This window comes from Tachyglossus aculeatus, chromosome 11 (genome assembly GCF_015852505.1).
Source record: "Tachyglossus aculeatus isolate mTacAcu1 chromosome 11, mTacAcu1.pri, whole genome shotgun sequence".
Classification (NCBI taxonomy): Eukaryota; Metazoa; Chordata; class Mammalia; order Monotremata; family Tachyglossidae; genus Tachyglossus; species Tachyglossus aculeatus.
Genome location: NC_052076.1, coordinates 63,679,192 through 63,691,052, shown reverse-complemented (window position 1 = coordinate 63,691,052; position 11,861 = coordinate 63,679,192). Strand labels below are relative to the sequence as shown.

General features: G+C 44.7%; 1 protein-coding gene across 2 annotated transcripts in view; it reads right to left on the bottom strand.

The window, feature by feature from the left end:
• Window positions 1-5,571, bottom strand: part of C11H19orf12 (chromosome 11 C19orf12 homolog) — a 36,610-nt gene extending 31,039 nt beyond the window's left edge. The window contains exon 1 of one of the 2 annotated variants that reach the window (XR_005453087.1): window positions 5,391-5,570. Coding sequence is in view for 1 of the 2 variants with exons in the window: in XM_038754783.1 (XP_038610711.1) it covers window positions 5,391-5,550 (160 nt within the window). In the remaining variant the exon portion in view is untranslated. Of the gene's footprint in view, window positions 1-5,390 lie in introns of both variants that reach the window. The other variant, XM_038754783.1, reaches the window with a different exon arrangement.
• Between the last annotated feature and the right edge of the window lie 6,290 nt (window positions 5,572-11,861).

Below are 11,861 nucleotides of genomic sequence, written 5' to 3'. Positions count from 1 at the left end.
TTGAAAAATCCACGCCTCTGCTCCTCTAGCCGCAGCTCCCTACTGCTTCTGTTTGTTTTTACTTCGTGGCCTCGTGGAAAGAGCCCGGGCTTGGAAGTCAGAGGTCGTGGGTTCTAATCCCAGCTCCGCCACTTGTCAGCTGGGTGACTCTGGGTAAGTCACTTCACTTCTCTGGGCCTCAGTTCCCGCATCTGTAAAATGGGGATTAAGACTGTGAGCCCCATGTGGGACAACCTGATTACCTTTATCCCCCCCCAGTGCTTAGAACAGTGCTTGGCACATAGTAAGTGCTTAAAAAATTCCATTATTATTATTATTACTTTCTCTGTGCCTCAGTTACCTCATCTGTAAAATGGGGATTAAGACTGTGAGCCCCATGTGGGACAACCTGACTACCTTGTATCCCCCCCCACAGTGCTAAGAACAATGCTTGGCGCATAGTAAGCAATTAACAAATGCCTTTATTATTATTATCATCATCATCTTCTCTGTGCCTCAATTACCTCATCTGTAAAATGGGGATTAAGACTGTGAGCCCCATGTGGGACAACCTGATAACTTTGTACTTACCCCAGTGCTTAGAACAGTGCTTGGCACATAGTAAGCACTTAACAAATGCCATTATTATTATTATTATCATCATCATCGTCTCTGTGCCCCAATTACCTCATCCGTAAAAAGGGGATTAAGACTGTGAGCCCCACGTGGGACAAACTGATAACTTTGTATTTACCCCAGTGCTTACAACAGTGCTTGGCTCAGAGTAAGCGCTTTACAAATACCATCATCATCATTATTATTATTTTTCTTGGTGTGTAATTGTCCTTGTCTTACATTGTTGTAGTGTTTTTATTAGATCGGGAGCTCCTTGAGGGCCAAGGACCGTGTACACCCTCTGTGGACTCTTTCCCAGTGCTTAGTGCAGTGCTTTGCACACACAGGAAGTGGAGATACCTTTACTACTATCAATCAATCAATCAATCAATCGTATTTATTGAGCGCTTACTATGTGCAGAGCACTGTACTAAGCACTTGGGAAGTACAAATTGGCATCACTTCTACTTCTAGTCCCCACTCTGCTTATGGCCTGAGTGAGTCCCATAACTTTTTTTTATTTGCGGTATTTGCGGTATTTGTTAGGCGCTTACTATGTGCCAGGCACTGTTCTAAACATTGGGTACAAAGGTAATCAGGTTGGACACAGTCCACGTCCCATATGGGGTTTACAATCTTTATCCCCATTTTACAGTCAGGATCACCGAGGCACCGAGAAGTTATGTGACTTGTCCAGGGTCACACGGTGGAGTCAGGATTCGAACCCAGGTCCTCCTGACTCTCAGGCCTGTGCTCTCCCCACTGGGTCACTCTGCTGCTCAATAATGTAGTCTCTGAAATGGGGATAATGATACCTGCCTCTCCTTACTTCACAGGGATGTTGTGAAGATAAAATCAGATAATGGATGAAAAAGTACTTTGAAAAAATAAAAGTCCTCTAGCTGCAGTTTCTTTTACCAAAGTTGAATTGACTCCTCCTCCTCATCATCATCAATCGTATTTATTGAGCGCTTACTATGTGCAGAGCACTGTACTAAGCGCTTGGGAAGTACAAATTGGCAACATATAGAGACGGTCCCTACCCAACAGTGGGCTCACAGTCTAAAAGGGGGAGACAGGGAACAAAACCAAACATACTAACAAAATAAAACTCCTGAAAGGAAGTTTTGCTAAAATTACATATACCCCCTTAAATTTCTACAATAACAAGAAACTAATTTACTAGTTGCCTTCTCCAGTCTCCTCCGCCCTTTTCCCATTACTACGGAATATTTTAATATAATATATTAAAATATCTTATATATTTTTTTATATATAATATATTATATATAATATTATATATATTATACTGTTAATATAATTGTCAAGATGATATAAATGGTTTAGGGAATTCTAGTAATCTGAGGTAGAAAGACTACATATATCAAACGTAGAATACAAGTAGCCTGGGGGAGGGAGGCGACGAGGGAGGGGAGCGGGAAACTGAGTCAAACTGAGTCAATTTGGGGTACAGCACCGATTTGGGGACACCTTGCCATCTGCTCTCTGACCCGTGATAGGAACTGTTCGCCTCACACCTGGAGGGACACGGCATCTAAAGGCCACTGCCACTCCAGAGGGACGGGAGAGAGGCAGTGTGGCCTAGTGGATAGAGCCTGGGCATCTGAGGATCTGGGTTCTAATCCTGACTCTGCCACCTCTCTGCTGCGTGACCTTGGGCAAGTCACTTCTCTGTGCTTCGGTTTCCTCCTCTGTCAAATGGGGATTAAATCCTATTCTCTCTTACTTAGGCTGTGAGCCCCATGTGGGACAGGGACTGTGTCCTTCATGATTAACTTGTATCTAAACCAGTGTTTACAGTGGTGCTTTGCACGTAGTAAGTGCAAAATACTATTTAAAGTATTTAAAGTACTATTTATAGTATTTTTTAAATACTATTTGAGAGAGAGAGAGAGAGAGAGAGAGAGAGAGAGAGAGACAGTCATCCCCTCATCACCCGACAGCATAACAGGCTAATTTACAAGGTTTACAGAACTTTTCCCCAGATGAAATATTTAAAGCCAACAAGAGTCACCCTCCTCTGTATTAGACCTTCATGAGATCATCAGTATTTAATTTGGAGCAACACTTCATATGAAAAAGAGTAGAACTATTGACCAGTGAGTTGCTAGCTCCTTCAGGAAGAGAAAAATGCTTTTCTTTTCACATTTGAGTTATCCCCCTACCTGAAGTAGCTAATCCCTCCGCCATGCATTTTACCAGTTTTCACCTATATTTATCAGAGTTGTGAACAACCTCGGCTTCCCAAGGGTATCTCAGCATAAGTCTACAAAATTCACACTTTGGATGAACTGCAACAAAACAGGGGGGCTGAGGGTAGACGGTTCCAGGATGTTATTTAGAAAAGAAGACCATTCCTCTTCACCCTTTATCATGCTGTTTTGGGAGAGCAGCGAGTCAGAATGTATCGGTGGGGAAACGACACGGAATAGGAACCAACAAGGATGACAAAGTTCCCGCCCGATATTTTCCTTTTCTCTTTTTGAGCACTGCCCTCCAAAAGAAAGCGAGTTTCTCGAGACCAGCATGATCCGACTCCACTTCTACTATGAATGCCCTGGGCAGCCTACTGAGAACCATTCGACCTCACTCGACCTCAGTTTCTCCACCTGTAGAATGGGGAGGAAAAAACTAACATCTTCCTCAAAAGGATGGGGATGATTCTGCAGCTAATTATAGGTACGAAATAGACACGATAAAATCCATGAAAATGGACTGAGGAACGCAGAGCAAGAGTAGTGACAGTACCTCTTAGGCTGTCTTACCTAGGCTCACTCACTTACGTTTGCAATTGGAATCTGGCTGGCATTTTGACTGCTTTTCTGATTTCGTCAGAGCCTGCGGTTTCAGCTCCAACTGAGTTTCCGACAGACCGACCTTCCACTGCCGCGGTATATCTTTTCACTGACTGGGATTTTCTCAAATCATCCATCTCCGAGCCTAAGGAATAAGCTCAGATTTGTCTTTAAGGAATGATGACGATTTCCAGCTGAGACTTACCGTATCTATGAGCGACTAGCCAAAATAATAATAACTCACCACTCGATTTCTAGAAATCTCACCAATACCCAGAAATTATGTGCAACATGCAGAGGGGTGTGGGGTTGCGGCTTTCCCAGAATTGAAATCGAAACACACATCAGACAATCCGGTTGTCCCACGTCTACCCGAGCTCTCTACCTGACCCAGAGGGTCATTTTATTTTTTAAAGAAAGCCCCTTGACTAGAAGACTTTGGGGCCCAAGAAGTAGTCAATCTTCACTCTTCTCCATGTTGAAGGGAAGGAGGATAAAGGCATTAACATAGGCCCACTTCAGATGTCACCTGGTAGTAGCAGAGGCATAGACATCCCATGGAGTCTCTGTTCCTGCTGGAAGCTATTTCTCTTGGCCTCTGTCACTTCATACACAGAGGTATTTGTGTATTCAAATATGCTCACAGTGGGCAGGGAACATGTCAACCAACTCTGTTATATTTTACTCTCCCAAGCTTTTAGTACAGGGCTCTGCACACAGTAAACACTCAATAAACACGACTGATTGATATGAACAAAGCATGGCCAAAAAGGTATTAAAAAAAAATTGATTTGCTTGGTTATCTTCTCAATCTGAGTTGCAAAGGGGCTATTCTGGCTTATCTCCTGCCAGAGTCTAGGCCTGAAGGGGAGGGGGGGATAGAAAGGACTTATTTTCTTTCCTGGGGAAGAATCCATAATGTTGGAAAATGAGACCAAAGCATTCCCACCTTTCCCGGTTGCCCAGATGCTGATAAAAAGATAAAAAAGATAGGTTAAAAGTACAAGAGCCAAATGGGGAAAGACCTCGGCCCTGGGTTCTAATTCCAGCCCGGCTACTTACTTGCTGTGTGACCTGGGCAAGTCGCTGTGCCTCGGTTCCCTCATCTGCAAAGTGAGGATTCAATACCTGTTCTCCCTCCTACTTGGACTATGAGCCCCATGTGGGACCCGATGGTTTTGTATCTACTTCTGCGCTTGGCACATAGTAAGCGCTTAACAAATACTACAATCATTATCATACCATTCCGTCTCAAACACTGATATAAGAAATGTGTTGGTTTTTTTAATGGACCTAGGATAAGCATTGCAGAATACTACTACTGCTGCTATTACTACTATTACTACTAATATCTGTGGTATTTTTTAAGTACTTACTATGTGCCAGACACTGTACTAAGCACTGGGGTACGTACAAGGGAATCGAGTTGGACACAGTCCCTGTCCCACATGGGGCTCACGGTCTTGATCCCCATTTCCCAGATGAGGGAACTGAGGCACAGGGAAGTGAGGTGACTCGCCCAAGGTCACACAGCAGACAGGTGGCAGAGCCAGGATTAGAACCCAGGCCCTCCGACTCCAAAGCCCGGGCTCTTTCCACCGGGCCACGCACCTTCAAGAAGTGCCGTGAAGCAGCGTGGCTCGGTGGAAAGAGCCCGGGCTTTGGAGTCAGAGGTCATGGGTTCAAACCCCGGCTCCGCCAATTGTCAGCTGTGAGACTTTGGGCAGGTCACTTAACTTCTCTGGGCCTCAGTGACCTCATCTGTCAAAGGGGGATTAAGACTGTGAGCCCCGCCGTGGGACAACCTGATCACCTTGTAGCCTCCCCAGTGCTTCGAACAGTGCTTTGCACATAGTAAGCGCTTAATAAATGCCATTATTATTATTATTATTATTCTCATCCATTCAGCTGTTCTTTCTCTCGCCTCAGCGGCCACGGCCTGGGAACGTGCCGGGATGCCGGTACACGAAGGGGACTTACCTACAGCTATTCCTGGCGGACCTCCCACCAAACCACCAAGGAAAGCAGCCGCCCCGGCCATCATGGCTCCTTTCCCAGAATGTTTCACTGCAGCTTGCATTTTCCTCTCCTCCGAAATACAGCACAGCAGGTTCATGACGTCCTCCACCATGACTGGCATCTTGACGAGGGAAGGGGGCCCCTGGAAACAATATTTTAAAGGAAGAGTTGTAGTGGACACCCAGTCTCTCTCCACCCGAAGGTTGAACCGCCCAGCCTGCGGAGCCAAACAGACCCTGAGAGGATTAAAGGCAGTTGTTGGTATTTGAATACAAGAGTCATCTCCAAGGAAAACAGCTCTTCCTCCCTGAAACAGAGGAGCAGAGTGTAGCCAAGAAGCAAACAGAATAAGGGGAGAGGTTAAAAGTTTTCCTTGCTCCCAAACAGGCTTTATTTCCAGACTAATGAAGCAGTCGCTGCCATAAGCTCCAGGATTTCATCATACAGATACCTAAAGAAGCAGCGTGGCTCTGTGGAAAGAGCCCGGGCTTTGGAGTCAGAAGTCACGGGTTCAAATCCCGACTCCACCAATTGTCAGCTGGGTGACTTTGGGCAAGTCACTTCACTTCTCTGGGCCTCAGTTACCTCATCTGTCAAATGGGGAATAAGACTGTGAGCCCCACCGTGGGACAACCTGATCACCTTGTAACCTCCCCAGCGCTTAGAACAGTGCTTTGCACATAGTAAGCGCTTAATAAATACCATTATTATTATTATTATTATAAAGTCTGTCCTCTCTTGCATCATATTCTTTCCCACTGGCTCTGACAGACCTAGAGTTTTCCCCTACAACACATCAATCACTCAATAGATCATACTTACTAGTGTGCGCACAGCACTGTGCTAAGCACATGACTAACAGAATAATAAAACCCTAGATCTGTAAGTTGACGCATGCTTTTACGGTACGTCGGCTTATTGTTGTATTGTATTGTCCCAAACACTTAGTACAGTGCTCTGCACACAGTAAGCGCTCAACAAATATGACTGACTTTTGTGAGCCCCCCCGTGGGGCAACCTGATCATCTTGTAACCTCTCCAGTGCTTAGAACAGTGCTCTGCACATAGTAAGCACTTAATAAATGCCATTATTATTATTATTATTATATACAATTGACTGACAAATTCTGTAATGGGTTGCTTTATTTTTGAATGTTCTTTGACTACCCTGCCAGCTTGGTTTTTGACAGGTCATAAATAACCCCACTGTTAAAGATCCAGAATGTCCACAGGCACTGATAACTGAAATACTTCTTTCTCTCTAGGGTTTTAAAAATTATTTCAGAACTGTAACAAAGACCACTTTGCTTCATATTCCTTGAGGACCCACATACACACACGGGCGGAAGTGAAGAAAAATGGACAATCCAATAACCTACAAATTTTATTGCTCCTCTATTTAAAATAACCCCTATAAAAGTTTTCTTCACAGAAGAGCCACTCTGCAAATCACTTAATAATTGTGGAATAAGTTAAGTCCTTATTACGGGTCAAGCGCTATTAATCCCCAGAGTAGATATTTCCAGACTTTCAATGGACAGTAAGCTATATTACAAAATATCAATATTATTAATACTATTTTAAAGAGCATTCTGAGGAATGAAACAATGCATCTGGTTGCAGAGACTTTTTAGTTTATTTCTAGCATTGTTTGGTCCAAGCAGCGGCAGTTTTCAAGTTTTTGCTTCCCCACAGGTTCTCTCGGCTCCCAGGCCTATTAACCTTGTAAAAGGAAGATAAGTTGGAAGCCGGTAGAGAAAAGCAACTGAGAAGAAATGTTTTGTTGTTTAGAAAAGCGTCCCAAAGGGACAAAGTAATCCTCTTTGTGGAGAAAGGTCGATAGACTCTGCAAGTCAAACCAGTAATTAAATCAAAGGTGCCTGCCTTCTCTAATGATTTTTTACAAGGTACCTACATCAAAATACCAGATCCGATACACTTATTCCTAAATATTCAGTGTATTGTCATTTATGTTTGTTTCCTAATACAATGTATTTGCTACAGATATTCTGAGAAAGCTGAAGAGAAAAAGCTGCTTACTTTACTTCGAAGTCAACCAAAGGCTCGGGAACACTGAAAAAGAAAAGCTATCATCGATCGATTAAAAGCAAGTTGCTTTTTTCCTTTTTAAATTGGCCTATGTACAGTACTCTTCCCTTCTCACTCTGGTTTGGACTCTATTCAAATGCTGAATCCACCAGTGGTATCTATGGGGAGCTTACGGAGCGCTTGGGAAAGTACAGCACACTAGAGCTGACAGACAAGATCGAGCGCTTAGTACAGTGCTGTGCACATAGTAAGTGCTCGGTAAATATCGTTGATGATTGATGACGATCCCTCCCATAAGGTGCTTAACAGACTAACCTAAGTGAAAGTGAGAATTTTGTAAAACTGCTGAAAACGACAGGGAGGGGATGATGCGTACGCTTCAAAACAGACTCATCTGTCTACCGACAATTCTCAATCAGTAAAATGAACCAGACAACATTTCTTAACTTTTATCCCGAAAAATAATCTGCCCTCTCCTTAACATCCCGTTAATCTGCTCAGGTCCAGGCTGGGGTTTGGATACTCCCAGATACAGAACAAGCTATTAATAGTAGCTAATATTAACTGTGGCATTTGTTAAGCGCTTTCTATGGCTCAAGCACCGGGGTAGATACGATTCAACCTCAACGGACGCAAACCCTGTCCCACGTGGGGCTCACGGTCTAAAAGGGAGGGCGAATTGGTATCTAGTAGATATTTAATCCCCATTTTACAGATGACGAGACTGAAGTGCAGTAAAATGACAGCCTGAGATCACATGGCAGACAAGCGGCAGAGCTGGGATAAAAGCCCAGGTCTCCTGACTTCCAGCCCTGGGTTCTTTCCACTACGCTACGAAGACATTACGGAAAAGGTTATCTCATCCTTCATTCAATCGTATTTATGGAGCACTGCCTACGTGCAGAGCACTGTATTAAGCGCTTGGGAGAGTACAGTACAACAATAACAGACACATACCCTGCCCACCACGAGCTCAGTCGAGAGGGAATTTTCGAAACTATCCTGCCTAAATCTGGAAGGGGGAAGATCCAGTAACGTACCCCACTCCTCAGGAAACTCCCCTCTCTTTCCCTTCTACTCCCCTCTCTTTCCCTTCTCTACCACAGGATTGTTTGGAGCAAACAGGACTTGCGTACACACCCGTAATTTTATTTACTTGTATCGCTGTCCGTCTCCCTGCGTCTAGACTGTGAGCTCGTTATGGGCAGGGACTGTCTCTGTTTATTGTTGCATTGTACTTTCCCATTTGCTTAGTACAGTGCTCTGCACGCAGCAGGTACTCAATAAATATGATTGAATGAATGCTGCCCGAGAGCCAACAGAAACCCCATCAATCCCATCTCCGATCCCACCCTAGGATTCTGCTGGGTTAACGGGTCATATTTTCGACCCTGACCAGACATTAGCCTCTGCTGGGGGTTCAGACCTTACTAATTATCCTCGTGAAGGGAAATTCAAGGAAACGATCCCACAGTGAGCACCTTCTCAGTTGTATGTTTGGTTTTGTTCTCTGTCTCCCCCTTTTAGACTGTGAGCCCACTGTTGGGTAGGGACTGTCTCTATATGTTGCCAACTTGTACTTCCCAAGCGCTTAGTCCAGTGCTCTGCACACAGTAAGCGCTCAACAAATACGATTGATTGATTGATTGATTCCCGCCGCCATTCCATTGTGTTTACTTACAGATCTGCTCCTTCTTTCAGGCCCCCTTGGGCACACGTGTGTCTGCTGGAATCCATCTCCTAGCCAACCCTTCAAAAATCACCATCTGGCTAAAGGGAACCTGGTCTACGAAGACGGAACTAAGGCTAATAATAAGGCAAGCAACTAGTTTAGACTGTGAGCTCATGGTGGGCAGCGAACGTGTCTACAACCCTGTTGTGTTGTCCTTCCACAAGTGCTTAGCACAGTGCTCTGAACACAGCAAACGCTCAATACATATAATTGATCTTGCTCCAAACTGTGTGTCAAACGGTGTGGCCTAGTGAAAAGAGGGCAATCCTGGGAAACAGAGGACCTGGTTTCGCCACTAGATTGCCGGGTGACTGGGAGCCGGTCACTTTGTTTCCCTGGGCCTCGGTTCCCTCATCTGTCAAATGGCGATTAAGATGTGAACCCCATGTGCTCTGCACTTAGTAAGCGCTCAATAAATACGATTGATGATGATGTGGGACAGAGACTGTGGCCAACCCGACTGTCTTATATCTGCTCCAGTGCTTAGTATAGTGCCTGGCACATAGTAAGCGTTTAATAAATACCATAAAAAATTAAAAACCCCAGAACCCCTAACTTATGGTGCTAAGCTATGAATCTGACAGTACCATCACGCCCTAAATAGGACCCTCTGGGACTGGCTCATCCCCACATGTCCTATAATTTGACCCTCTAGGAAGCAGCGTGGCCTAGTATAAAGTGCAGGGGCCGAGAACCTGCATTCTAATCTCGGCTCTAACTCTGGACTGCTGTGTGACCTTGGGCGAGTCGCTTCGCTTCTCTGGGCCTCAGTTTGCTCATCTGTACATATTTTTTTACTCTATTTATTTAATTTATTTGTACATATCTATTCTATTTATTTTATTTTCTTCCTTCCTCTCCCCCTCGTCCCCCTCTCCATCCCCCCATCTTACCTCCTTCCCTTCCCCACAGCACCTGTATATATGTATATATGGTTGTACATATTTATTACTCTATTTATTTATTTATTTATTTATTGTACTTGTACATTTCTATCCTATTTATTTTATTTTGTTGGTATGTTTGGTTCTGTTCTCTGTCTCCCCCTTTTAGACTGTGAGCCCACTGTTGGGTAGGGACTGTCTCTATGTGTTGCCAATTTGTACTTCCCAAGCGCTTAGTACAGTGCTCTGCACATAGTAAGCGCTCAATACGATTGATTGATTGATTGATTGATTTTGTTAGTATGTTTGGTTTTGTTCTCTGTCTCCCCCTTTTAGACTGTGAGCCCACTGTCGGGTAGGGCCTGTCTCTATATGTTGCCAATTTGTACTTCCCACGCGCTTAGTACAGTGCTCTGCACATAGTAAGCGCTCAATAAATACGATTGATGATGATGATGATGATCTGTAAAATGGGAATTAGATCCTACTGCCTCCCACTTCAACCGTGAGCCCCTGTGGGACTGTGCCCAACTCGAGAAGGTTGTATCTCTCCCAGCACTCGGAACGGCGTTCGACCCAGAGTATGTCCTTTAACAAATACCATAATTATCACCACCTCTCCTCGGTTGTTTGGCCCTTAACTGGCCGTTGTCTGGATCACATGACCATCTTGACCATTTCAGTCACAGGAGACGGCTTCAGAGACCAATTTACAAACTGTAACAGTGACAGCAGGAAAGGGTAGGAATACCCAGGGTTGTGGGTGGCTTCCAAAAAAAGCAGCGTGGCTTGGTGGAAAGAGCACGGACTTTGGAGTCGGACGTCATGGGTTCAAATCCCGGCTCCGCCACTTGTCAGCTGTGTGACTTTGGGCAAGTCACTTCACTTCTCTGGGCCCTCATCTGTAAAATGGGGATGAAGACTGTGAGCCCCACGTGGGATAACCTGATTACCGTGTATCCCCCCAGCGCTTAGAACAGTGCTCGTAGTAAGCGCTTAATAAATGCCATCATTATTATTATTCCATCTGCCAGGGAAGGTGGTGTTTTCTATTGCCTTAAGGCAACTGTTCCTGAGAGCCGAGGGAGTTTCTGATTCTAAGAGTGGCGTCTGTTTAAGGGATGGGTGGTTCGATCAAACCCTGCCTAACCCCAAAAGACCCCTCATCATCATCAATCGTATTTATTGAGCGCTTACTGTGTGCAGAGCACTGTACTAAGCGCTTGGGAAGTACAAATTGGCAACATATAGAGACGGTCCCTACCCAACAGTGGGCTCACAGTCTGCTCTCATTTTTTTTAATGGTAATTTGTTAAGCGCTTACCATGTCCCAGGCACTGTACTAAGCACTGGGGTAGATACCGGCTAAGTAGGTTGGACCCAATCCGTGTCTCACATCTCCACCTTAATCGTGTCTCACATCTCCATCTTAATCGCCATCTTACAGATGAGGTAACTGAGGCCCAGAGCAGTTAAGCGCCTTGCTCAAGGTCACCCGGCAGTAAGAGGTGAAGCCGGGACTAGAACCCACGTCTTCTGACCTCCAAGTCCGGGCTCTACCCACTAGGACACCCTGCTTCTCCTTTCAGTTCTTATAGGAAACTATCAAGGTTAAGTCCCCTCAAGTAAGCAAGGCTCATTGGAGGAGCTAAACGCGATTAACACAACCCTCCTGCTTTGTCTCCATGGTGGTCAAAGAGTGAACATCCTTTCAATTCAAAACTGATAAAGTCTATGTAGGGCTAGAAATTTTTCTGGTGAGTATAC